Genomic DNA, 27,961 nt, shown 5'->3' on the forward strand with positions numbered 1-27,961 from the left:
TGATTTCAAAATAAATTTTGATTTCACCTTGACCTTAAATCTGTATTTTTCATTATTCTGCTCTCTGAGAGTACTTTTATCAGGATAAAGTCACAGTGTGACAACACAGTACTCTTTTTCTTTGAGAAGCTGCATTTTTTGCAACAATGAATTATATAATTTAGTTTGTGCACATCATGAGTGCCAGCATTTCACACACACTACTTAACAAGTCGTAATTAGATAAATGAACACTGTCAGTGTGTGTGATACTGGCTCTATTCAGAAGGTCTGTTGCATTATACAAACAGTCATCACATGCAGCGTCTTCTCCCCCAAAAAACACAATGCAGCCTTTAGAAATAATTTGAGGTTTATTAGCTATGGAGACTTAGGAGAGTCACACACACTGGGTTAGGAACAGGGGGAGGAGGTGGTACCAAAAGAGAAAAAAAAAAAAAAACTAGGGAGAGAATGCAGTAATGAAAAATCAAACTCCTAACTACCATTAGATCGAATTGAACTAAAACTACAAATTGTATTTTGTCAAGTACGGCTTAAAAAAAAAAGAAGAAATCTTTATACATTTGACTTTTATACACGTAGCAACATTGGAGAATCACGTTGGAAAAAAACAATTTACAAAAAATTCATTTTTGTTTCAAAGACAGAGGCAAAATAGAGGGGTGGTCAAATATTGACCAATAATTATTCCTTTTCGTTCAATCTTAAAAACTTGGTCTAATATCTATTAAAATGTAAAAAAAAATATACAGGTGTAAAAAGTTTGTCTTTTTTTTTCATTCACTCCACTGATTTGGTGACCAGAGAGAGAGGTTGTGTCTGCAGCAAGGCATGATGGGAATGTAGGGCTGCCTGGTGGAAAGGTGAGGACGGGGAGAGCAGGGAGGGAGGGAGGGTGCTGAACGGCATGGGACGGGACAGGAGGGTCGCCGACTGGCTGTGGAGAGAGATGCTCGGATGGGAGGTGGATGAGGAAGAGGAAGAGGAAGAGGAAGTGGAGCTGGAGCCCGAGGCTTTCCCTGGCAGGGGGAAGTGGGGGTGGTGGGTCCTGCCCTCTGGTTTAGTGGTGAGGGACAGGGGTTGAGCTTGCTCTGAGTGAGTGGCCGCAGGCGCCGCCGGTGAAGCCAGGGCAGCTGACGGTGTGGCAGGCGAGTCCAGCATGCTGCCGTGAGAGGAGGTAGGGCTGTCACACATTTTCTCGGACGGCAGGTACGGGACGCACTGCTTCTTGGGCTGGGGCATGAAGTTACCTGTAGATGAAAGAGGAACAGGGTTAAATATACTCCCACATAGTCTGTTAACAAATGGCAAATAAAAAAAATGAAATGATGATGATAATTAAACTATTTTAATGATATCACGCTGTTTATGGTTACATAAATCAATATATATGTTTAAATATTTAATTAAATAATTATTCTTGCCTTTTTTTTAATCAACTAATTTAAGATGGCATTTCAGTCAAACAATGACCAACATTAATGATTTTGACCTGAAAAATATGGACTATATTTAAAGGTTATTTTCATAAAAATACAAAAACTGAATTAAAAACTGCTAAAAATAACTCCCATTTGCTCCCAAATTACTTTAAACACACACACAAATAATAATAACTAAAAAAGTATTCTTTTTTATTTTGAAAAACATGCGCGTGAGTAAATGAACTATTCCTTGAAAAAAATTCAGGAAATTTCCAGTTAAGGAGAAAAAAGCTATAATGTCCGTCATCTAGCTTCTAAGGTCAAAATTGAACTGAACATGATCTACGAGCTGAGTGATCGGACCAACAGGGATGCTCTGAGAAAAAAAGCTCAAGTTCAGCGAAAGATCATGCATACAGAATGTGAGAAAGAAATACAGATGGCCAGTGACACTTACTCTCTTGTGGGGAATCAGGTTTACTATCTCTCTTCCGTTTCTTCCTCTTTCCCTGCAGATAGAAGTGATTAGAGCAAATTAGATGTGTTTGATTAAGCAAAACTCCCCTGGCTGCCAAAAACAATGGAGGAATCCGAACCACACATGATTTGCATTAAACTCTGGATTCTGGGCTCACTTACGTAGTTGTCTCGCGCAGACCAGCCCGGATAAAGCTGAGAGTGCAGCTGCCGTTCTTTTCTGGCGAGTTCATAGTATTTGGCCTGTTCTTCACGTGAAAGAGAGTGCCACTGCAGAATAAAAGAACATACGGTCAAATTTCCCTCCTTTATGCTTTCCTTAAAGGGATAGTTCACCCCAAAATGCACATTTCGGTCATTTAGGCCGGCGACACACTGGATGCGTAGCGCAAGCGTCTCAGCTGCGTGGCGTGGCGGTTTTTAATTCGGCTCCCATGTTAACAGGTTAGAGCTCGCAGACTGCCTGCATGCTCGAGCCGCGCGGAAAACGCGTGCATGCTAGAAATAGAACTGACGCCTATTTTTCACGCGACACGAAAGCGTGTTGGAAGCGTTTCCAGGCAAAATAGAATAGGAAAATGTTTATATGTCATTTTGTACACAAATACATATTAATTCATGACAATTTGATGTTTGAAAGTCTATAGGTTGACATATATTTAGATATAAATGTAATTTAAAAAATAAATTAATAATTATCGATTTTCAAATATTGCACCTGTCAAACATAGTCTATTTTGATGTCAATACTGTTGACTGTGTCCTTTATCAGTAGGCTTTATATTTATGCTCAACATGAAGCATAGATATTGTTGTCGTGAAGACAAGAGCCTGTCTGTCGGCGGCCTCCCTCTATGTATCCTACAGTAGCAGCAGCGCGCCAGCGCCACGTCAGGCACGGTTCTGGTGTGTAAAGACACAGAAAATGCAAAGCAGCCGCCACGCAGCTGACACGCAGTAGAAAGGCCACGCTCACACCATGCAGCCAGTGTGTCACCGGCCTTATTTACCTTCATGTCATTCCAAACCATTATGTAAAAGCATGCAAGACATACGGACCACTTTTACTATGCTTTTGCATCCTTTATTGACGCTTGATAGCTTCAGTGCTAATTTGTTGTAATTGCATGGAACAGAGCAGCCAGCACAATCTTCATGATATCTCCTTTTGTGCTTCATGTGGGTTTGGAATGACATGAGGAGTAAATTATGCCAATTTTCATTCTTAGGCGAACCATTACTTTAAGACAAGATGAAGAGAAACAGACTAATGCATCTCATCTCCTCTCGTAATAGAGTTGTAAGCGCTCACCCTCCTGCCCAGGATCTGGTTGATGGCTGCGCTCTCTTTCAGGGTGCATTCGGCCACTACTTTGGCCCTCATTTCCTTCATGTAGAGCATAAAGGCATTTAGGGGCTTCTTGATGTGAGGCTTCCTCTCTTCCTCTTTCTTCACAGGCACTGAGGGCTTTCTGTACAGATGCAGATGGACGCCAAGACAGTCAGTCAGAGAAGAGCAGAGTAATAACTGTGAGGTAGTAATGGAGGAGATGGACTGACCCATGTGTCGAGTTGCTGGCGTTGTCGCCGCTGGGCTCCTGTTTGATGACAGGCGAAACAATGGCGGGGTGAGGGATGCCCGTCTGGTGCAGGCCATGAGGATGATGAGGCACCATGTGAGGAGAGAAACGACTGGATACCAGGCTAGAAAGACAGACAGATTCACAGTCAGTAACATACAGAAATAAGTGGATGGATATATCAGCATAGTGAAGGTATAAATACAACGGTAGGTAGTTGATTGTGAGATAGAAGTGCTACTTTCAAATAATGGCTAGCATATCTACAGTAATATGGTAAAAAAGTATAAATACCATGCATACGACAATTATATGCCATGCTAAACAAACATTTCAGCGTTATTTAATAATTTGATTTCATTATAAGCATTGAGCGTTGGGGATTAAGTTGTACTTTTATCTGAGAGAGATAAAACAAATTGTGTTGCATCCAATAAAAGATTTCCTTTCTGAAACGTGGACAGGGTTGAAAAAGAAAGAGAGGTATCAAGGCGCCATTACTGAGCAAAAAATACATCAGCAGTTTCCTGTACTAACTGTTCTCTGAGCCTTCAGGGAGGAATTGCGCTGTCTGCATCTCATGTCTATTAATAGATATGAGTTTAACTTGAATTCAGCATGTTTGTGCAGAAAAGAAGGTCTTGCCCTCGGTTACATACCTAGACATGGAGGCGTTCATGGCGAGTGCAGGGTAGGGGTGTCTGAAGCCCCCAGGAGGGATGGAGTACATGTGTTGGCCATGCCTGAAGATAGAACAACAGCAGTCAAACAACTGGCTAAAGCAAAATCAGGGACAAACAGATGCGCTTTTAAGAAGAAACTTCATTAAGCCATCTGTATGAGTAAAATAAGGTTGATGTTATGCAATTTAAAGCCATAGGGTTCAGACTTACTGAGGAACCAGCCATCCTAGAGGGTGTGGGATCTGTCCAACTGCCCCAGGAGAGAGAGGGTAATATGGGGACAGCTCTGAAGGATGAGGGGTCCTAGGTATTCCTGAAGAAACAATCACTGATTACAAAAACTGCAGACAAATATTAAAATATACAGGTGTTCTCTAACCTCATCAGGCATTCTAGGAGAAAATTTAGAGCTGCTAAACTGGCTTCAAAAAGTATTGAATAAAAGGGTGCCGTTAATTGTGGCCAATGTGTATTAGAGAAAAAACATTTATTTCATAATAATATTTCCCCCCATTTTAAATTCTTATTATCCAATGAAAGGTTAGATTTTTACGATTTCTTTTAAAATAAAAGATCAAAAGGATTAACAATGCAGATTAATTTTCAAAGCCTCCTTTGATCATATTTACCAAGGGTGCCAATATGTTTGGCCATGACTGTAAGTGAAATTAAGGGTGAACTTCTGTGCTGCTACTGGCACCAAATCAAATTGGCAAAAACACTGAATATCTTCGAACACTCCACCTTGTCTATAATTAGCCTAAAAAGGGTAGTTCTGCCCCAAAAATCACACCCCTGGTCCAGTCGGGCAGATTAAAAATGATTGCAATTTCATTTAATGCCATTAGTTGCCCCCCAAATCACACACTTCACCTATAACTACTTCTATCCACATATTAAGTGAAAGTGAAGTGACTTTCAGCCAAGTATGGTGACCCATACTCAGAATTTGTGCTCTGCATTTAACCCATCCGAAATGCACACACACAGAGCAGTGAACACACACACACACACACTGTGAGCACACACCCGGAGCAGTGGGCAGCCATTTATGCTGCGGCGCCCGGGGAGCAGTTGGGGGTTCGATGCCTTGCTCAAGGGCACCTAAGTCGTGGTATTGAAGGTGGAGAGAGAACTGTACATGCACTCCCCCCACCCACAATTCCTGCCAGCCCGGGACTCGAAATCACAACCTTTCGATTGGGAGTCCGACTCTCTAACCATTAGGCCACGACTTCCCACCAAATTATTGCAATAAACCCCAGCCCAAAAAAAAAAAAAGTAATGACTCAGCGTTTCTGGATTATACTACTTTCTCAAAGCTTCAGCAAATATATCTGGAAATTGCTGTTGATCGCTTACCCGTCTTTGGGTCAAGAATCTCCGGTGAAAGGTGAGAGGGAGGCGTCCCAGGGGAGAAGTGTTCATTGCTGTAGGTGATCAGCGGTGTAAGGGGATGAACATGATGGGGGTGTTGTACCACTGGCACCTTATTGGACTGAAAACAAAATGAAAAGGAGGTAAGGGAGAGGAAATGAAGTGTGTGTGCATGTTTAAACAACCAACCGAAAAGAAGAAAATAGCCATTAGGCCTCATTACTTGTGATCGGCGCCAGAGAGTTTTAAAGAACAATGGGTCTCGGCAGCAGAGTTTACTTTTCACTACTTCTCCCAAAGGAAAATAAACACCAGTTGGGCATTTGACCGGCTGCATGGAGAGTGGGAGAAATCACACCTAACACCCCTAACAGGCAGCATTTCAACAAGAGAAAGATGTTTCCAGCTGCCACCAACCATAAATGACACTAGGACAGGCCTGGCATTTGAAGCGAAATGGAAGTGGTCTTGTTTACTACAACTCTCTCAAGAGGCAGCCAAAGGTGGCACCTGTTGTAACAAATCCTTCAGTGCTTCTCTTGGCAAGGCAGTAAAACTTTAACAGATCAGGACGACTTTTGAGATTCCTAAGGCGGCCCAATTTTGGAAGCTGATAGGCCAGTGGTAGGCAAGTCCACTTCTGTAGAAGCTACCTTTCTGCAGAGTTTAGCAACAAATCTAATTAAATGCACCTAAATCAGATAATCGGCATTTTTAGGATTACTTGAAATTAATAGGCAGGTGTGTTGGAGCAAGATTGGAACTGAAGTCTGCAGGAAGGCAACCCTTCAGGATTACCTCCATATTACCTTAGACTTATAACCTGATGACTTTGTGAGGAGTACTGCTTGAAAGTTGTGTATATTCTGGCAAAAACCAACTATCAAGGCCATTTCAGCCTTTTACTACACATACCCGAGCTTCAGCCCTGGAAAAAACTGTATGCAAGTACATAAATGCAAATGCTAAGCTAAACAAGCTCACATTCGAAGAGTTCCCACAAATGGCACACTATAGCAAGCAATAGCAAAACTTCCTACTCAGTTTTCTCTTTCAGGTCAACCAACATCATGACGTACCAGCAGTTCAAAGAGAATTGTGCTGTAGTTAAAGTTAGTTCAACTCTCGAAATGTTTAATGCTTGCTACCTGAATAATAACTCATAATTTTTAGCACAGTCATTTGAAGGCAATTCTAACACACCACTGAATACTGAGGAGCCTATATTAGCATATAATTTACTAACATACGTCCAGAACCCTAACCACATAAATATAGCAGTAGCACTATAATAATATCAGAAGCAGCACTGCTATGCTGTGTACATAGGGCAATGCAAGGTGGTGAGCCGTAGACTGAATGGGGTACTTGTTGGCTCAGGACGTCACAAGTGAGCTAGAGTGGAGAATGCCTTCTTGTTTCCTTCATGCTAACCTTCCCCCCACCTCTATGTAGGCAGTGGGTTTGACCTCTGCTCCAACCAGAACTCTGTGAACATGAACAAGGCTTGCATTGAGACGAGACTGGCTCTCGTTTCCCACAGTCCAAACAAATCCCGATCTCTGGGTTGCCTCTCTATTCCTTGCCTTTCTCCTTCCATCTATCTGTCTGACTGTCTGTCTCTGTGTGTGGACATAATTTAGCAATGCATCAGCCAAGACAACCTGAGCATGACTTCTGGAGAAAGGTGCATTACAGGATTGTTTTAAAGATCTGTCAGCAAGTTGATTGAAAAAGAAAGGTAGAGGACAACTTGCACTGTTCCTCTAAGATGGTGTTTGTCTGCTGCACTATGATATTAGCTGTTGAGACTAATGGTTTCTCTCTCTCTTGCCATCCTACTGCCACTAAATCTTGCTGTGTGAACACACCAGCCGTTTTGCCTCTGACACCAACATCCCAAGCTTAAGACTGCCACCAGACTGGGCTCCTCACCCCCGTTTGAAACGGACTGGATGGGACCAGCCGACTCCAAGCATCCCAAGGATCCATATCAACACTTGGTCAAGTCCTCCCGTTTGTCGTTTGAGTGGGCTCTTTACAGCTAATAGAAAGGAAGTGTCCACCAGATAAACACAACTTAAGTTTTAAACGAAGGACTGGGGGGAAACACAGCATGACCATAGTGTGGTGAGCATTGAAAACATATGCAAGCTGAGTCACTGGATTCAGTAACATAAGGACAATGACACAACAACAATAGCACTGTCTCAGTCAACCGTTCTGGTTGCAATATTTAGGAATCCACCTTTAGATGGCAGAACTGGGCTCTTTTTCAATTGTGGTCTGTCAACAAGTATCTGAATCTTTTTTATCTTTTGTTCAAACAAGTCCTGCAGTTCATCAAGGGCGAAGCCTGATAAATCTCCCTTAATCCACTTTTGTAAATTGGTCTATAGGAGGGGAAGACACCTGACCAGCACAGCAGTGAAAAACAGCTGACAAAACACCTCACCAAACAGAAAAAATGAGTCATTGTGTAAACATTGTTCCACCTTTTGTATCACAGTTAAATTATGTGGACTCTAGTGTTCTCAAGCACATATTTACCAGCTGTGCTAGGTCAGTCTTCATTCAATATCCATTATTTTACGAGACACTTAGAACTAAAGTTAACAATGTTAGCCAAACATTGCACCTCTTTCAAATTTTTTTTTTTCGTTCTTTGGAGTGACTCTCCACAAGGACGTATCGCATCCATTTGAAAACGACAAAAGTCACACGTGTACAGGACAAAGTGCAGGGTCAGCACTCTACACCTGCTGATTAATCTGTTGCTCTTCTCTGCCCGCTAGCAAAGGAACCCACTCAAAGATGACTTCTGGTGCCACCACATGGAGCTGTTAAACTGGAGCTCTGCTAAAACAAGCACACTGTGGAGTAAGAAGCAAATGTGGCCTGTTGTTTTTTTTCTTTTGGCTTCACCTCCTCCATCTCTTTCTTGAGTTACTGAGCAAACAGGCGTTTGAGCAAGAGGGATCAAGACACAATGAACTGCTTTAGCAGTGGAAGAATGAGTTGCTAAATACAGATTCAAATGAAGGATAATAAAATAGTGCAGAGGAAAGGACAAGCCAAAACTAGCAGTATGAGCCATACAGTTTGATCCCTAACAATGGGGTGCAATTTACAGTTATTACCATCTGCCTTTACAGTTACATGGCTCTAAATTAGATTTTAACATCTCCATTAAGAACTACTTTCTGTAGATGCAATCTGAATCTTGTTTTACATCATCATACTTTACCATACATTGTAAATAGAGGCCACAACAGGTTTAATGAAAAAAAAAAAAAAAAAAAAAAAAAACTAAAATCACATGCTGCATTCATCTGGATTTTTGCATGATGATGCAACACTCTTCCCATCAGCACAAACATCATGCTTTTACTAAGACTCATCCATTGTCAATGTCATTAGCAGGCAATTTAAATTGAATTTCCATTTGTAATCCGATTTTTGAAAATAATTTGAAAATTACTTGTGGACCCATGACTAATGCTTGGTAAAGATTTTATTAGTTAATTATAAATTATTTAAGGCATAATTTCTTGACTAGACCTAATGTGCAATCATGCATTTGAGACAGACAGCAGTTAATGCACTGGCTAGCCAAGTGTGATTGCTGCGTCGACTGTTGCTAATACAAGTGTTTGCTAAACACTGTGACTTACTGTGGGGGTTAAGTACCAGGTTTGCACTTGTGATATCATTGTGAGATTATTTCATATCAGATACAAGACTCTGAGTGCATACAACTTGACCTGTTGTGTATTTTTTTGTGAAGTGTGAGGATAAGCATCAAAGTTAGCACTAATTGCTGTTAATCAGAAAATCTAAAGAACATCCCGTTAAACTACCTAGAGATCAAGCTATTGTGAAACCATCATGCTAATACTGTGTTTTCGGACATTACCATGCTTTTTTTTTGATGTACCTAACAGTGTCATGGTTCATGAACATAGAAATAAACATAGAACATAGAAATAAAATTGTACCATGGTATTGCCATTTGATACATAAACCACAGTGAAGTCACAGGAAGTTTTTGTAAGACCAAAAAAAACCCACATAAATCTAACACACAGCTTACACAGGGGTTGACAAGTCTGAAGTTCCCACAATGCCTCATACATCACCTGCCCCTGTGTTCTGGTTTGATGTATTATTCATGCGGCCTGGGTCCAGATGCACTGTATGGAAGGCAATGTGAAGAGGTGGGCTCGGTGCTGCAGTATCACACTTGAACACAGTCAGAGGGATGCCAATGGAATGCTAAACAAACCTGGTTCCTGAATTATTGAGCCTTTCGGCCGCTCTGGCTCACCCTATTAGCATGTGTGCCTTCTGGACCCAATCTGTGCAGCCACAGAAATGGTTTCCACAGGTCACTCACGCCCTCTCGGCAGCCTGGTGCGATTTCAAAAGCCCATGCCATTCATTAGAAACACAATAAAACCTCTAGCATGTCGCCTAAATTATTTACTGACTCTTAATTAATCCTCTGATCACAAGAGATTCCCCCAGATCTGCATCCCAGAAATTAATCCCCACTGCCAACATCGAATGAGGAAGTGAAGTCTGTTTTTCTGATGGGTGAAAAAGTAGCATTCAGTGTTTCTACGTTCTCGACAACACAATGCTGAGTGTTAAAGCAAAGTCAGCATCAACAGGATTCAATAGTCAACTCCTCTCAGTATAATTGGATTGAAATTCCCCTGCTGCATATTTGCAGTCTGTCTGGAGTCCCCAATCATGCTTTATGAAACACATGCTAAGTAAATAAAGACAAAACACCAGACACAACAGGCCCAGTGTCCCCGTATTATTATCAGGTCATCGTAATCTTTGGCCTGAGAACTTTAAATTGGATTCTCGTTTAGACAGAACTGACCCAAAGGTCTGTTTGGGAATCTCTTGGGCAAACGCTCTAATCTTCCAGCTCAGTCCACAGTCAGTGATCACTTTGTCACCATGGCAGAACCTCAATCGTTCTGACCTGACAATCTCCATGTTTGGAGGGTGAAAAAAAAACGTGTCTCCGGAATGGATTAGCAACCATGTGGAGCAGGCATTCCTGAGGTTCTCCGCCGTGGTGTCTGGAAAGGGTGAAGCAGGTCAAAAGTTGGGTCGCATGAGTGGCTGGAGGGGGTGGAATGCCATGAAAATAAGTCTATTGCTTGTTGACACTTGGAACGACAAGCTAAAGCCCTCAGCCTAAGCCAGGTTTCGGCTTAAAGCTAGTCATGCTTGTGTGGGAAAAAAATGTTTCCGGTTGTTCATTGCGAAAGAAGTTATGCAGGACGCCACTGTACTTTTGTTCTTAAGGCAAGATAAACCAGCCTTTTCAGTTAAAACCGATACAATACAATATTTTATAGTTGGTTCAATGGTTACAGATCAAACTATTACCTTTCAAAGCATCTGCTTTCTAAAGATGCATATCATGAAGAAACATAACATAAGAATGGAAAATTATGGAAAGGTTAGTCTATTCCCAATTTATAATCAAATAATTTTGACTGCATTGTAAACTATACAGAATATGAAGTTGCTGATGGACTTACTAAGTGCCCTGGTGTTGGTGATCTGGAGTCTTTAAGGGCTGCTGTCCCGGGAACGTCAAGAAGCGGCCATTTCATTTGTAGATACTGCAGGTGACAAAAGAGAAAGTAACAATCAATCGATCATCAACACATGCATTAGGTTGTCCACATGTCACTGCAAAACCAAAAATACTTATATTTTTCTTAAAGGTGCTTTATACGGCTATAGTGATGTTGCAGAATGTCTGTCTTGAACAACCAAAACCAGATTTTACTTTTAAGACAGGTCGAAAGCCAAATTTTTGAATTAAAGGAATATTTGGCCACCGGAAATAATTCAGATTTATGCCTTGATGTTAAGCACTTGGATGAAAAGTTTATAAATTGTTGACCCAAGTATACCGTATTTCGGAAGACCTGTATTTAACCTGGAATATTAATTTAAAATGGAATTGAAGATATCAATTAAATAGGCCTCTGAGTCATCCACAAATTACAGCAATCCAGCTGTTCTTTGTCTCAATTCATTTGAAAGCTGTGGAGATGAACTCTGAGTACTGTTTAGCACCTGGGAGCATTAGCTGGAACAGTTTGGAGGGCCGAGATAGGAGCAGTCGGGCCCAAGGGAGGGGGCGAAACGTGAAAGATAAATATGATTTGGACTGCAGGTCCCAGCATAGTAAATGCCCAGCTGGATGGATAAAATGTGTATATGTCAGTATGAAGAACAGCTGGGAGGAAGTCCCATAACACGCTGGGAGAATATGGAGGGGCCTTGCATGGAGCATTGATATGCAATGAGAGAAGGAACATGGAGGAGACATGCAGTGATGAATGACTGGACTTCCTATACAGAGGGAGACGTTTATTGTGAAAGCCCTCGTAGCTCAGTGCGCGCGTGTCAAAGTTTGATATGTTTCAGCTTTTCTTAGGCCCCTCGCATCCAGCGCTTATGATTTTCAGGAGCAATTTATAAAATCTATTTTTTTTTTTATCCCTTCACGGAGCTTCCCCGCCTGGCTCGGTCATCTGGTTTGTGTAGAAGTCAAACCGTATCAGATGTTCCTGAGGAGTCATCATTCCCGTATCTAAGCTCTTGAGTCTAGGGGCTGAAAGCATCTGCAGTTGTAGTGAGCATATCTATACCTCAAGAACGCTTTTCACAAACCAAATTTATAGTTCTACTTAAGGGACACCATAAATGTAGACAAATCCTTATACATTAATGCCCAAGCATATATACTCCGGGTGGGCAATAGGATCAAAATCTTATAATCATGGTAACAGAAAATCAAAATAAAGGTATTTTGGCCTGAAATTCAATTAATACAATAGTTTATATATTAAATAACCATGCTGCAATGTCAACTTTTGAATAACCCTTACTTTGAATAATCCAAACTTGATAGACGCAAATCAAAAGCTGATTACTCATTAAAAATAGATTTGGCAACAACTGCTTTATTGAGTGTCAATGATATGTACAGTCAACTAGAGTCAACACTAACTACCAATATCAAAAGGTGTAAACTAACTCTAGTATAGACACATGCTATTTATTATCCAACACTGCAATACCAAAATCTGCCGATTCCATTGTTAAAACACAAAATCTCATCTCAAGTAACCCAAACATGTTCCACTATCAATCATCATGGCACATTTAGGGTTAATAAAGATTTGTTTCTCCCTTTAAACTTCATTCATCACAAGCGGAATTGTTGTGAGGAAGTTAGGATAAGGCTGTGGGCTAAAAATGGAAAAGACATTATGGTGCGGTGGATGGGGTTGCTGGGTTTGGTGGTGCGGAAAACAAAAGTAGTTTATGAGGAATATTAGCAGGGACTGGTACGGTTTCCTTCAACTGGCAGGATGAGCCCAAGACCTTGTTTACTAAAGAAGTTGGGTTCACTTTCACCTTCCATTGTCTGTAGTGGAGTTGATAAATGACAGCCACAAATTTGGCTAAACAGTCAAAATTAATGTTCTTAAAGGTACTTTTCACCCAAACATGAACTCACCCTAATGTTGCTCCAAACCTGTATGACTTTCTTTCTTCTGTGGAATATAAAAAAAAGGTCTTTTGAAGAAAGTTGGGATCCGAGCAACATCTCACAATTTCTTTTGTGCTCCACAGAAGAAAGAAAGTCAAACAGGTTTGATATGAGGGTGAGTAAATGATGAGAATGTACATTTTCAGAGGGCATCTGTCAATGTTTTTGGAGAGGAACGTCTAGCCTGGTTCTCGTCAGGAGGCCTTACCCTGTTTCTGGTATTAGCAGCTGCAGTTAAAGTGGACGGATGACTGAAAAAATACAATCTACCTTCTTCATCATAACCGCCATCACCTGACTGAAAACTTAACATACTATCTTGAAATACAATCTCAGTTTTGCCTTCCCACACAAACTACCAGGCTGCAGGGACCTGTGCCCTGCTTTTCTGGAGACACAAAGCGAGACCGGCCAAAGTAAACAGTCTTGGGGTCTGGGGATTTGTATTTGAAAGCCATAACTCCAAGAGCAGATGCTTAGCAATATGCAACACTGACTTCTTGTTGAGAAAAGAAATGGTGCACAGGCATGAAACCCTCAGAATGCATGTCAAATTTCAGCGACGATCTGAAACACAGAAACCTTCACCAAAAAAAAAAGTTCAACTACAAAAAGGAAATATCTTCTTTTATTAAATATCTACAACTATCTACATTTAGAAAACAATTTTTTTAAATTGTATTGCATTTTTAAACTGTATCTACATTTGAACTGGCTTAATATTGACATTTGCAGAAAAAAAATTAAGCAAAACTGTTTATTCTTGATACCAAAAATCTTAAAAAGGGGCAAAAATCAGCAAAAAAATAAAATAAACAAACATAAAATGAAATGAAATAAAATTATATAATTTTTACTCTTGATACCGATAATCTTAAACTGGCCAACCATTAGCAGATTAAACAGTCTGGCTGATATTAAAATAAATAAAATAAAATCTGGTACATGAATCCTGAATATTAAAATCAACTGATTTATGAAAACAAATATGATTTATGAAAACAGCCTTGGGCAGGCTGAGACAGAAGACATTCTTCTAAACAGGTTCATGCGGTTTAATTTCAGAAATACACCTAGAGTTAGTTTGTAGCTGTCTACCTGATGTCAAGAGGTCACAGAGAAAGACTGAAATGCTGCTTAAATGCTTTCCGCGCAGCTGAGCGAAGATAATGGGGATCTTTAACAGGATTATGACAACTTAAAACGGCACAAATATCAATCCTGACAGTCATATGCTAGACGAAATGAAGCCCTCGGTCAAAACAAAAAGAAGTCGACACCTCTTTAAGGAGATATCTGGAAGCCTCAACATGTGTTGCTGCAACCGCAAGCTTCGTTCTGGAATCTTCAAACCGCAAGAGCTTCCACAAAATAGCAAGTTTCTTGAAAAGGGGAAAGAAAAAAAAAGTAATCCGGAGTTGGGCGGAGCCAAATAGTTCATGTCAATCATTCAAAGCATGGCCTACATTTTATCCCAATGTTCCCACCCATTCCACACACACTCCACTAGAATGGAGCAGAAAGCTGGTGGCACACAAAGGAATCTATTACATCTCAGGATCAGAACAGTTAAGCCAGACAAAAGGCTCAGTATTATGTGCATGTATGCCTATAGGGCAGTGTCCTGATGCGACCAGAGGGGTGCGACATCACCTGACTCATTTATTTATGCGAGCGACACCTCTCGCTGCTCTTTTCACTGTCTCCAGAGGGAAAGACAATAGAGGCGGCGGTTTACAGCCCTCCCTCACCGCAGGTCGGCATTCAGGCCTATTGTTTGTTTAAGAGCTGCGAGAGTTTCCGATAATTAAGTAAACAATTCATAGTCAAATGACACCCCTATCTGTGCTAATTAGAAATTAATTTGCGGGGGAAAGGACTGGAATTCTTGACTACCTCCAAATATGAACGAGAGATCTAGATTTTTAAGAAAATAACTTTGAACAACAAAAGCAAACAATGTTAATAAGCAAAAAATTAAGTAATTATGAAGTCTGAATTAAGCGATTAAACTCAGAAGAGGAGGAGAAGCTCATTAAAGCAGACTTATCTTATTACAGAAACAATAAGCGGTTGGACTGCAGAAATTTGACCAACAAATCACCTATTCACCTATTCCAATCACATTAGGAAGTAATTCAACAGGGTTCTGGGAACTTTTAGGCACAAACGATCAGCAGACGCTTATTTTGTTTCAGAAATTAGATCCAAACCTATGTGCATATAAACAGCCACAGCATAACATAAATTCCTCAAAACCATATATTACTGATTTTAGGACAAAAAAAGTATTTATTAGGATGCACAATATAATCAGGCCAAGATAACTGTAATGTGAAATATTATTATTATAATCAGAATAAATTAATTATCCATTTGACCAAGCCAATTTTTAATTATGTATGGGTTTATTGTATAGATAAATAATGCATCGCTGGTTTAAACTGGAAAAAAGATAAATATGAAATAAATACAAATATAAAAACAAAAATATTTGTAAAGTTATCTCATTTGTTGTCTCATTTGTTCAGAACAGTTAGGTTACAAATTTTCATAACTAAGTTAAAATCATTATGTTTGCTAAAACTATTTATTTCAAGAATGTAAATTCTAGACTTTAAAAACGATTAATAAATATTTAATTTAAAAAATAAAACATTTATAATAGTCACTATAATGATTATACAGTCCAGATATTTTTTTAAGTATCAACTGTTGAATTAATTAACAACTCTTAAATAGTGTAGAATTTGAACAGCATCCTATTTTTTATGCCATTTATAAATTATCTGCTCTTGGTATTGAAAATTTAGGTCGAAATTCAGTGTATCCCTACAAAATCACTTATAAAACCGATCCAAGCCCAAATCATCCTAATGCAATGAAGCACTTTTTTGTGGTTTGTTCCCGTAGTTCAGTGGCGCTGGCTGACCTGCCTACATTAGCTAAAAGTGCCTCTTTTCATCAAGACAGTGGCTTCCACACAGAATCTGGATTCAGCTTCGACAGGAAAGACTCATGACTGACAGTTGCTCTCCGAGTTCCCATGGATACTATTGTGACCTCACTGATAACTCTACTCCCTCCATTCACTGCCTACTTAAAGAACTGGTTCAGAGGTCAGCCATCCAGAGACCAGGGGTTACCATGGCAATGTGGCCCATTTAGGGATGGCAACAGAGACCAAGTTTGCATACACCAACCGTCCGGTTGCAGAAGATAAAAAAGAACTACCTTTGGTAGACCCCTTCAGTTTCTGATCCCAAAAAACAACCATTTAAACAAAAATTTTCATGAAAAATACTTCAGAAATGCATACTACATTGATCTCTTTTTAATTATTTCCAGAGAAAAGCACAAACAAACGTTAACAACATGAAGAATAAGTTTTATTGTGGCACAGGACAAAACAGTAGGTCAAATAAAACCCAACACATAATTATAACCACGGAAAAGTAATAAGGTGTCTGTCGGGAGCTCTGTTTTTCTGCAAAGGCGAAATGCAGCCACCCTCCTTAAAGTCAATTACAAGTCAGTTATGCGGTTTCCAGTATTTCAGTATCTGGTTACAACACTGCAGTCCAAACTATACCCAGGTTTACGATGAACAGCCTGGGCTTGTTAACTCATAAGCAGCTAAGAGGGATAACAAAGCCACTTTAGAACCCAAAAATGCTTGCTATAGCAATCTTCAACTTTGTAGGCATCCAACTTATGATAACTATATTTAGCAATAATAATAATATAAATAAACTGATCAACAACAATGCAGCCTGTAAGTATTTAAATAGACTAAATTATGCATAGCATATACATCAAAACTCAGAGATCCAAATATGGTATATTGGTTTTAAAGACAGTTGAAGATAAAGTAAAATAAAGAAACCTCCATCCTTTTCCCAAATGCTGAGTGCCTAATGAAGACAAAGAGCTTATTGTGTTCTCTTGGTGGACTAGCTCCCCCCAGCACACACACTAACTCAAACTTCACCCCTTCTCAATATACCCCCTCCTGCTAAAACACAAGTCTAACAGGCGTCAAAAGCGCAAAAAAAATCATGTCACCCGATTGCAACAGAACTGGAAAAGCTTTACAAAGCAGCCACTGCAGTTTGTTCTTTTAAAGTGGATTTGTTGACAAGCTTTTCCTCCATATGGAGAACCTGAGGCACAACAAATAAACAGGATTCTTTTTTATAACCTGTTGGCTGTTAGGTATAAAACTTGTATCTACCACAGAGAGGCCTGGGGGAGTGAATTTCACGTTCAGAAAAAAACCCTCTGCAATTAAATGCAGGAGAGGAAATAATGCAGATTTTTGCTAAATTGCACTTAATGATCGAAGTGTTATCTTTAGACCATTAACAACTATTATTGTGCAATAACAGTCCAGGGGGGGCGATATGGAGGCATGACACACTGTACCTGCGACGCACAGCCCTGACTCACAACTGTGACCACCCTACCTAATTTCAAAAACGTTCTGTCTTGTCAAACCAGTTCCTTCCTGCAAACAATTAGTGCCGGACCACGTACCGCCGAAGCGCAGGAGGCGAAGGAGTGAAAGACGGAGAGGGAAAAAAGGGGGGAGAGAGAGTGAGGAGAGTGGAAGGGGGCTTGGAGTGCAATTATAGTGGGAATTTATGGTCTGAGAAACAATTTATAAATCACAGTGCATGGGCTAACACAATCCAGATTTCATTGCTCGCAGCTGTAACCAGCTCTAAAGTACACACAGCGTGTTTGTGTGGTTTTTCATGAGGTTGGGTCTAGGAGCTGGGCGGCTAGGGGTACGCACCATCGACATTGGCTGTTACAAACTGTGGGAGTGTTTCAGAGAGAGTGCGATGTGATGCTAGGAATTGTTTACAAATCGCAAGTGAACAGTATAAACCTAAATAATGTGTTAACTGGCACATGGGTCACAAATTAACAACATGAATATTGATCAGAGCTGTCATGAATGCCACCAAATGGAAAAAGATTTGTGGTTGATGACAGTGTCAAGAGTTGCATCCCTTAACTTCTCTGACATTTTACATCAACCAAAACTCATTCTCCATATTGAGTTTCTTATGAACTTGTTGATCTTTGTAACCACTGCAACTGCCATGTCACTAATTTCCACTAACGGATGAGTACAACATCAACAAATGTAGAAGACATCTCTTGGAAAGGTTACCACTTTCAACAAGTCTGTAAGAAACCCAAAATGACCCAAGTTTTGGTTGTGTGCAGCATCAACAAAGTTAGGGGTCACTACTGTTGGACAAGGCTGAAAACATTTCCTACAGTCCACCCTCAATACTTTCAAACACTTACATCCCATAATTTTGGTGACATTGTAGTCAACAAAAATCATTCTCCATTTTTGATTACTTGTTAGCTTGTCAAATAAATACCTTTCCAACAGTTCCTTCTCCTAACAAATTTTGGTTAGAAGATATAACGGTTGGAAAATTTACCAAAGTCTTGACAGTTAGAGTACATAACTATTCGAAAAGTTACCAAAGATCTAACAATTAGAAGATGAAGCAGATGTAAAAGATACAACTTTTCCAACATTTTAACCCAACCCAATCTGGGAGCACGTGGTAACCATTACTGCTGAAAGAGTAGTAGGAGTTTTGGTTGACTACAACACCAACAAATTAGACGACGTAACTCTTGCAAAGGTAACCATTTTTGACAAACCTTTAAGAAACTAACAATTGGAAATATTACAGAATAGGAAAATCAGTTTGAAGTTTACAGCTACGTTGGAAACAATTGTTATATCCCCTAACTTCTGAACAATACTGTCAACTTAAACTCAATAGTAGTCACTTTTGAAGGGTTTATAAGAAAGCGAAAAACAGAGAAATGTCCAGAAAATAAAAAAATAAGTGCACTCCTGTTCAGTCAATTACAATGAGGTACTCATCTGGAGAAATGAGGAAGGCTCAGGGGTTTTTCACAAGCCCTCAACTACGCCTCTGGGTCCATAGTGCAGCTGTGCTCGGGGAGGGGCGGCCCATGCCCTGACCGGCAAGGCCCAGCTGGATAAGACATACACTCTCACGAACAAACAAAAAAGCACACACACAAAAGCTTGTGGTCCAGTGTGAACATGTCATGTGACAATGGAGCCCCTCTCAACCTTGTGGTCAGGGTGAGAGCTGTATAAGCGCCATGTCTATGATGGACCCCCCAACAGCACACAATGCGCACTCTCCTCCAATCACACGGCTTCTCTTTTGTGCCAGCGGTTATGTCACTTCCACTCCACCAATCTGAATGAGCCAGACTGTGGTGGCCCAATGAATATCTGGAGCAAAAAGAACTGGAGCAAGGTTTTTTTGTTCTTCTTTTCTAATTAATCATTATGCCACGGACTATCGTTTTTGAGAGGAAGTGAACGGCAGGGTGTCTGAGACTGTTTTTTATGCCACATGTTGTCTGACAGCTCTAACCCAAAATCTCCTAACGGAGAGTTTAGCATGGAAGGGGAGAGTAAAAGCTACCAGGCCCAGAGCACATCGACGGCCCCCCTACTGGAATCTGGGAACTTTGGTGACCACTCAACTGTGAGTCACGTCAACAGGCTGTGAACCTTGACCTCTCACCCCTAACTGAAACAATGTGAAGATGTATCTCACTGTCAGACGCTTGGAAAAACGACTCATCTCCATTTAGGACATGGGGAAACAACGTCCCACATAATTTCAGCGGCTATAGTCTGAATAAGACTCCCAGACGGACAACAAATCCAGCATTTTGACAACCATAAGCCAGGCCAATTGAATGCCAATTATGGCGTTAAACTTCTCAAAGATTTGTCAGCCGACCACTTTGTTTACGTGTCATTTCTTGAATGCGTTCGTTTGGAATGGCTGATGTCTTAGGGATTACGAGTACGCCGCTGCAAAGTGAAGTGTTTTGTGGATCTACCGTGTAGCTCTCAGTCGCCACCCTCTAGGCTTTTGTTCAGCCTTTCAGAGCCATACTGAACGACGTGAAAGGCCCCTATTCATAAAAGCTCCCATACACTCCCAGCCGCCTCGGCCAAGAGTCACTATAGAACATCCCTCATTTCACACGAGAATCGAGGCCGCCAGCCCACCCCCAAGCCCCACAAAAAGCTTCTCCACCGATGACTCCTTAAGATGGGGAAAGGTGCTCAATATGGGCGCAGCTTACAGCTGACACCGTCACAATAATACATACACTCACTGCTAATGCCAGCAACGCCCTTCAGTGTTTGGACAATTATTTGTGGGCTTAACTGTTGTTTTGAAGATACTGCACTTTTTTTTGGTACATGTCGATACTAGTAAATCCCTAAAATTTTAACACTTTAGTGGCAGGTCCATCTACCAATAAGCATCGTGGATTATAATGGAGATGCACTGTTATTAAAATGCCCAATTCTGATAAAACCATGATTCTTCCATATCATGGCCTACATACAATACATGGCAGAAACTAAAATTCCATTCATTACAAGACATAAGTCATTTACGACTTTTCAGGTGATAATAAATGTAAAAAATAAAACACTAAAATCAATATTTAAATGCTTCAAGTGAATTTAGGAATTTGAATATCATAACATTATACTGTACAGTATTAAAATGAATATTTATTTTGAGATTTGTAAAAGATTACATTTAAAACATATAATTTAATTAGTATTTTTAAAATGAACTTTAAATTAGCTTTAGATGATGGTAATCAAAATGTAAAAAGACACATGAGCATGCACTTTAAAATTCCCAATACCGGCCAATATACATACATAATATAAAATGATAACCAATATGATACCAAGACATATTGTGAGGCCCTAAATTTTTTTTGCATATATAAAATAAAGCCCGAAACATGCTGTAGGTGGGTATGTGAATGCAGATGCTTCTAGCTACGCATCCTGAATTTCACAAAGCCAGACAGTGTTGGAATCGGCCTTCAAAACCTCCATATCAGCCACTCTCTTATTTATCAGGTTTCATAAGTCAGAAGACACACATTCTTTGTCCTAAAGGTAACATTAGGAGGGGAAAGACAGCAGTAATTAAAAGCACACCCTGATAACCACATCACAAAGCAACTGATCACATAAGGAATTAGCTGAAAGTACACCTCACCCTACAAGAAAATCCTGACGCTGCTGATACAGATCTCCTGTGGCCTTTTCAGCCTGGCATGAAGCAGCGGGCACAACAAGGTCATGTGAGACCGTCGAGGGCTGTGATGAGATAACACATTATCGCAGTGTTCATGTGCTCCAACTAAGCCAACAGGATGCATACACATACACTTCCTGGATGCATACCAACTTTTTCACCTATCTGGCACCCTCATCGCCACAGCTTGCTTCGTTTCTTTCCCATAATGCTTTACCCCTAACTACCCCCCACACCCCGCTCACTCCCTCTCTCCCCTTCCCGAGGCCCCAGGAAGCTCTGACTGCGAGGTAATAACTGAAAACAGCTGTTGAAAATACCAGACTGATGAAGCCTGAAGCCCCCCCACCCCCTTAAACTTTATCCCCGGCACAATCAAGTTTTATTAGCATGGAGTGATGCATGAAGTCAGTACGCAGCTCTGAACGAGAACTCGCTGTTTTTTGTGACCAAAATGGGGAGGTGGGGGTGAAATTCATTGCAGGACATGCAAGCGAACACGAAGTGGATTTTGATGAGCGCTGACCACTGCCAGCACAATCTTATCAATGGAGAATGATGTCAGCGGCTCACACACACACACACTCACTAAAACCAACACAGAAACTGCAACAAGGGCTTCAGTCTGTTTTGCCTCAGGATTTTTTTTTATATTGCTCCCAATGGAGCACGTCCCTAAAAGATCAGGCTAACTGCATCCATTTTAGATTCCTGATTTATCTTCGGACAATTGAAATCATATTGTTTTATGGCCCAGAGATTCCTGAATACAATGACGAAAAAATAAACACACACCTAGATATCAAGATGTGTATATATATATATGAATAAATAAAACCTATTATTCGGAGAAGTTAATAAACATCAATATCTAAAAGGTGAAGTGTTATAATTCTGTGCAAATTTTTTAAAATTGTAATTAAAAAGCTTCCGCCATCTGCTATTGGTCATTAAAAGTAATAGCCCTGCCCCAAAAATCATGCCATTAGCCGAACCATGAAACCTTGAAAGTTTCATTACCCTAAAAAAATTATTAAATACAGTCGTCTCTAAAAAAAAAAAGAATAGTGTGTCTGTGTGTGTAATGTATGTATGTATATATATATGAATATTTGTATGTATGTATATATATATATATAAAATGTACAATTCATTATATGTATATAAACATTTATATAAATATATATAAAATAGTAGCAAACAAATTACTGGAAATTAGATGCATTAAGATACGGAGCAGTTCTGCTTCATTACGAATTAAAACCACTGTGTAATGATGGCGCTTTTGCCATATAAACCATACTGTTAACACCATGCCATATGAATATAATTTGCCAAAGAGATAGAGCAAAAATAGAGCAAATTCAGAATGATTTAATGCAGCCAGCGCAGGACATGATACGATCAACAGGAAAGATATCTACATTACGGCCTTGGGAACAGCTCCCTGCATTCCTTTATCTACTTCCTGTAGCATTTCTTTAGCCCCTGTGGTTCACCCTCACATACAGATCCATAAACCACTCTCCTTTCAGGAGGAACATCTGTAAATTAAGTCTTTATTTTGCCCCGTTCATAAAAAAAAATTGATGTCTAGAGCAACGCCAGGCTTGTGCGGAAAACCAAAGGAGGAAAATAATGTTTAGCTTGACATTTCTTTCTTTAAGGAACTTTCTGGTTTTAATCTCAGTCAATAATCAAGTTACCAGAAAGGGTCTTCGGTGGAACGCGTCCAACAGCGGGAAGATTTTTAAACAGTCTTTTGATGAAGTATTAACATTAAAAAGGGGAAAAGGAGAATTGGTTTATGTCTCATGCAATTCCTGGACTCCTAACAAGACGCAGCATTCATAGCACACACTTCTTCTGCACAGCAAAAGAGAGACCGAAATATTTCTAAATTAATTTGGATTTGTTGAGTTTATCCTTACAAAAGAGAAAAAACATAACACATTAAGTCGGGATAAAATTGTAAAGCTGTGTTTATTTGGTCATTTGTACAAACATTGGTACACCAGTTTTCAGGTTTCCTGAAACGTCTTGCACTACAGGAATGCCGTCTTAACTTAAAGGCCTGGACAATGTCCCCTCTGTAGCTGAAGACGGGGAGGTGGGACAGGCCAGAGGGGGGTGGCTGGTTTCTCTCTCGCCATCTACCCCCACCCCGCCTCTGAGTGCTGAGTGTGTGGAAATGGTTTGGGCTTTTGACAGAGCCACTCTCCTGAGCACTGTTTGTTTATGTAAAATGAGGCCCTCTCGTACGAAGGACAATTCTTCTGTTTACTTTATATTTATACTTTATATTCTGTTTACTTTATACTGTATTACTTTATACCATAGTAGAGGAGAGAGTTTAAAAAGTGGAAGAAAGATGGAGGGGAAGAGACTGACAGTCAAAAAGGGCAGACGTGCTCTGACAGTGCAGCCTTGCAATCAAGGACTTACAATTTACTCGCTAGTATAGACTCGCGTCAGACGTCATGCCCACAGACAGTTGGACGAACGTCTGATGCATATGGAACACAAAAGTGGAAACACTTCAGGAATTTAGAAGTCGTCATTCGATTGGTTTAATTATACAGGATATCCTGCGGGGTTATGCATGTTGCGTTCTTTAACGTTCCAACTAAAAACAAAGATGCTATGACGCCAAACCCCCTCATGAAAAAGAAACCCGTTGTGTTTACAACCATGGCGACGAGCACTGGGTTTTCAAAAGTATGTGAAATATTTTAGGTTTGCTGCATAGAATCTTTAAAACATGTCAGTGAGTTTTACACACTGGTCTGTTATTGTGGCGACATTTCCACGCCCCAAAACGTGATGCTGAATAAAACAAACTGTGATTGGCTGTTTGATATGTTGGTCAAACGACCTCATGAAAGCTGAAAGCTGCCATAGATTCCAGACCTTCAGCCATCAGTTTGAAAGCCTGGCTACGCGAGACTATCGCTAGTACTACTTTGTACAATAAGTGCACTTAAGTTTAATTAATATCACAGGTTAGCATGGTTCGACCCCAATGGAAGTGGATTCAGTGGATTCTTTTGTGTTCAAATTGTTCAAATGCTCGCTTTTTTGCCATTGTAGCTGTTTGTGGCTGATAACTTTTAAGTTTTAACTATACATTTTTATTATTCTAATTCCATTTTAATAGCGAATTATTTCACAGAGGAACGATATTTTCAGAATCACTTTCAGAACTTTTTTTTCCTCCAGTTGAAGAATGATATAAACATTGATAGCCTATCAGAAAACACCCATTGGCCAATTCGCTAATATAGCTATGATTATAATTATTCTTGGTGTGAACAGACCTTAACAAGCTTGTTGTTTTTCAGGTTGATCAATGATAAAAACATAGCTAATCAGAATCCATCCATTAGCCAATCTGCTAATATAGTTATTATAATTATCATTATTGGTGTGAATGGACCTTAAACGTTGCTAGTTTTTGCTAAGTCAGCTTCACAATTACATTAAGCTAGCATAAAATGATAGCAACGACATCTAGCAAACTTTAACAGACCAAATTAATAAACAAAACATTACAGTCACACCAACAATCCCAAGTAAGAAAATCAAACAAGATTAGCCTCACAGGGCTAACAACATGTTGACTAATCTGCACACAAAAGCACTGGACTTTTACCCTGCTGTTAACACTCACTAGAATATAATTAAATCAATAAAGAAACATTATTAAATAAGGAATTGATAATTAGCAAACAAAGAGCAATTTTGTTAAACTGATGGGAGCATTGAAACTACATTAGCATTTGCGAATAGAGTACATTGTGGAAGATAAAACCTTAAGTAACTTCAACCTGGGGTCAACGCAGACCTTGTTAAAGTTGAATAACTCAGTTAAGGAAAAGTATCCTTTATAACTGGATGAGGAAAGATAAACCCTCAACAAAAAGACATTTAGTGTTTTTTTTTAGCATTGCGCAAACTGAAAAAAAAAGCCTGAGAGAAAATAAAGCTCCCTGAAAAAAATCTTAGCATAGCAGGTTGTATTTACAATGAAAATCCAGTGCCAGCAGTTGCTGTAAACAATTTGCAGCTTCGGTTCGGTAACATTACATGTTTTTTTCCCCCTCATAGACTGAGTGGCGCTTAACAAACTTTTGTACTCTAAAACTATACACAACCTTGCTTTTGTACACTGAGCAAGACACGGCTGAATCAGTTGCCTTCAGGCTCTCACACACACAAATACACACAAGCCAGCCAGAAGTCAGATGTTATTATCCATCTTATCTACTTAAATCACAGTCGCTCTTTGTTACAGCTGTTAAAGGTAACCTGCTTTCCTTAATCAAACCACTCATGCAACAGCAACCATTCTCTGGCTAACAATGTTTGACGAGTTGAAAAAAACCCATTGTGCTGCAAACAAGCAAACCTTATGCCTCATCTAATATCTAAGTATATGACCAACAGATTGATGCATTCTCGCAAGTTAGCAGCACAATGAACACAATGAATGAATGTTTATTGCCACAGGCTTGCTGAAATTTTTCCACAATGACATGTTAGCCTACGTTCACATGCCTCATAACTTTTACATTGACACAGTGGCTTAAGAAAGCAACAGGCAAACACTGTGCAAAAAAAAACACTCCAGATATCCTTCACTTGAGCTAAATGGAGGAAGACAAACATATACAGCAATTTGCCTGGGATTCAAACACCTTGGTGGGGGTCTTGCTGCTCAGGTAGCCAAACCGCCCCCTAAGGTGAAGATGTCATTAAGATAATGGGCATCCAGTAGAGACCTCAGATAGGGCTGTCAAGCAGTAACTAATGATAACAATAGTCGCCTAACAGCCCACTAATTGAAAGACAGTTTCACTGATGGGGAAGAACTTATCTAGAAAATCCAAATGTGGTTCAAATGAACTCAAAGGTCTTTATGATATAACTAAGTCATAAAAACACGCAATCAGAACCCTCCTGCTTTCGATATCTATGTGCCGTCCGGTCGTAAATTTGACTCTCTGACCGGGTAACATCATATCACACAACAACAAAAGGGAGTAAAGACATTCCTGACACCAAAAGCTGGATGAATCCTATCTGCCTGGGCTTGTCTCCAGTTTGTATCCTGTGTTGATAATACAAAATTAATTGTGCAGACATCTCACTGCGAAATGTAAATTTTTGAGCCTTTGGAAGTGGCAAGTAAATGCTTCTTTTGTGCTCGGGCGAGCCAGAGTAGGCTAAATGACTTATTGTGCAATGCATCAGAATGGCCTCCTTATACATGCATGCTCAAGATTCAACAAGTGGTAACAAACTTTTGGAAGACAAAGCTTGCTGTGGTATTTACTAGTTTTGAGTCTTAAAAGAGATTCTAAACACAAAAGTGTCAAACAAAGAAGAGAATATTGCGCACTGAGAGGGAACCTTTGAAACGCGCGTCTTGCACCAGAAAAATTTACAGAGTGCGACGTGACGTCATGAAGGTCTTAGTTGCGTTTAAAGTGAAATGGCATACCGTTCTTGTGCTGGGAGATAGCGATCCGTTGGAGAGGTAGGGATTCGTAATATCTGGGATCATAAGAAACGGATAACCAGCATAAGTGGGTCCCTTGAAAAATCCTCCATCTTGTTGTCGTCTCAAAGCTTTAGGGGCGACAGAAAACGAATAATTGTCATTACTATGCATAAATCACTAACACAAAACACAAGGAATAGCCTAAATATCGTTTATTATTATTTTTTTATTACCTTCCGCAAAGTATTCTCTCTGTTTCTCGTAACTTTCTAGTTCTGGTCTGGGTCGAGGACGCCAATCTGTTTGCTTGCATTTGGAAAATAAAGCATCAGTTTAGTTTTAGCACGGCTAATTAACACTTACATGCATGCATTAGTGCACTAAAGTGATCGTATAGAACGGGTTTGCTTACTTCGGAGTCTGATGAGCTGCTGTTGTTCTCGGACTCGTTCACTAGGGAAGATTTCACCTCGTCCAGATCTCTCTCCGACGACACATTCTCTGATATTTTCTCCTCTTGCTCACCCTCATCTTTAAATGAAATAAGTTCATCATTTGCTCCCAGGTCATCGCCTCCTCCTCCGTTTAACTGAGGCATGCTGGCACTTTAAAAACCCAGAAGTCTGACTAAAACGAAACTTTCTTCTCTCAGCGAAAGCTGTAATCCGAACTAACCCCAAATCTTACAAGCGCGACTGTGCCGAGGCTAGAAGAAAAAACAAGACGTTCCCAGTTTTCCCATGATCCGCTCAGAAGCCTGTGGGTTTTGGAATGGGGGTTTCTTCCTACAAAACCACACTGAAATAAACCTCCAAAACAGTGGAGGGCATTATTTGATATCCATTCGCGTGCCTGGAATCTTCCGATAGTCCTGCACAGAACGGAAAGACATGCAAGAAAAAAGTTTCGCGAAACAAAGGTGTGGATACAAAGTTTCAGTTCTTCAGAGTTTCTCTTCCAAACGCTCAAATATCTCCGTGTCAGCGTGTCAATCCCATGGTTTGATTGAAGGCGCGCGAACGGGTCCCGACTGTGTGTTTAATATTTATAATTCAGCTCCGGTGACAGACTCGAATGTGGATAAAGAAACATTTGTATCCCTGGATGATAGAAGTGGACTGGGGCAGAAGGAAGAAACACCCTCCTCAG

The 27,961-nt window shown here is 40.1% G+C and overlaps 1 protein-coding gene across 1 annotated transcript; it reads right to left on the reverse strand.

The window, feature by feature from the left end:
- Positions 1-334: 334 nt before the first annotated feature.
- LOC132132992 (transcription factor 7-like 1-A) lies at positions 335-27,961 on the reverse strand. Its single transcript, XM_059545649.1, has 12 exons — positions 27,225-27,961; positions 27,046-27,118; positions 26,813-26,940; positions 11,112-11,195; positions 5,530-5,665; positions 4,378-4,480; positions 4,144-4,227; positions 3,465-3,608; positions 3,217-3,376; positions 2,067-2,174; positions 1,885-1,936; positions 335-1,253 (listed from the first exon to the last, which is right to left on the reverse strand). The coding sequence occupies exons 1-12, from the start codon at positions 27,408-27,410 to the stop codon at positions 784-786; spliced, it is 1,728 nt and encodes a 575-aa protein (XP_059401632.1). The 5' UTR covers positions 27,411-27,961; the 3' UTR covers positions 335-783.

This window comes from Carassius carassius, chromosome 49, assembly GCF_963082965.1.
Source record: "Carassius carassius chromosome 49, fCarCar2.1, whole genome shotgun sequence".
Classification (NCBI taxonomy): domain Eukaryota; kingdom Metazoa; phylum Chordata; class Actinopteri; order Cypriniformes; family Cyprinidae; genus Carassius; species Carassius carassius.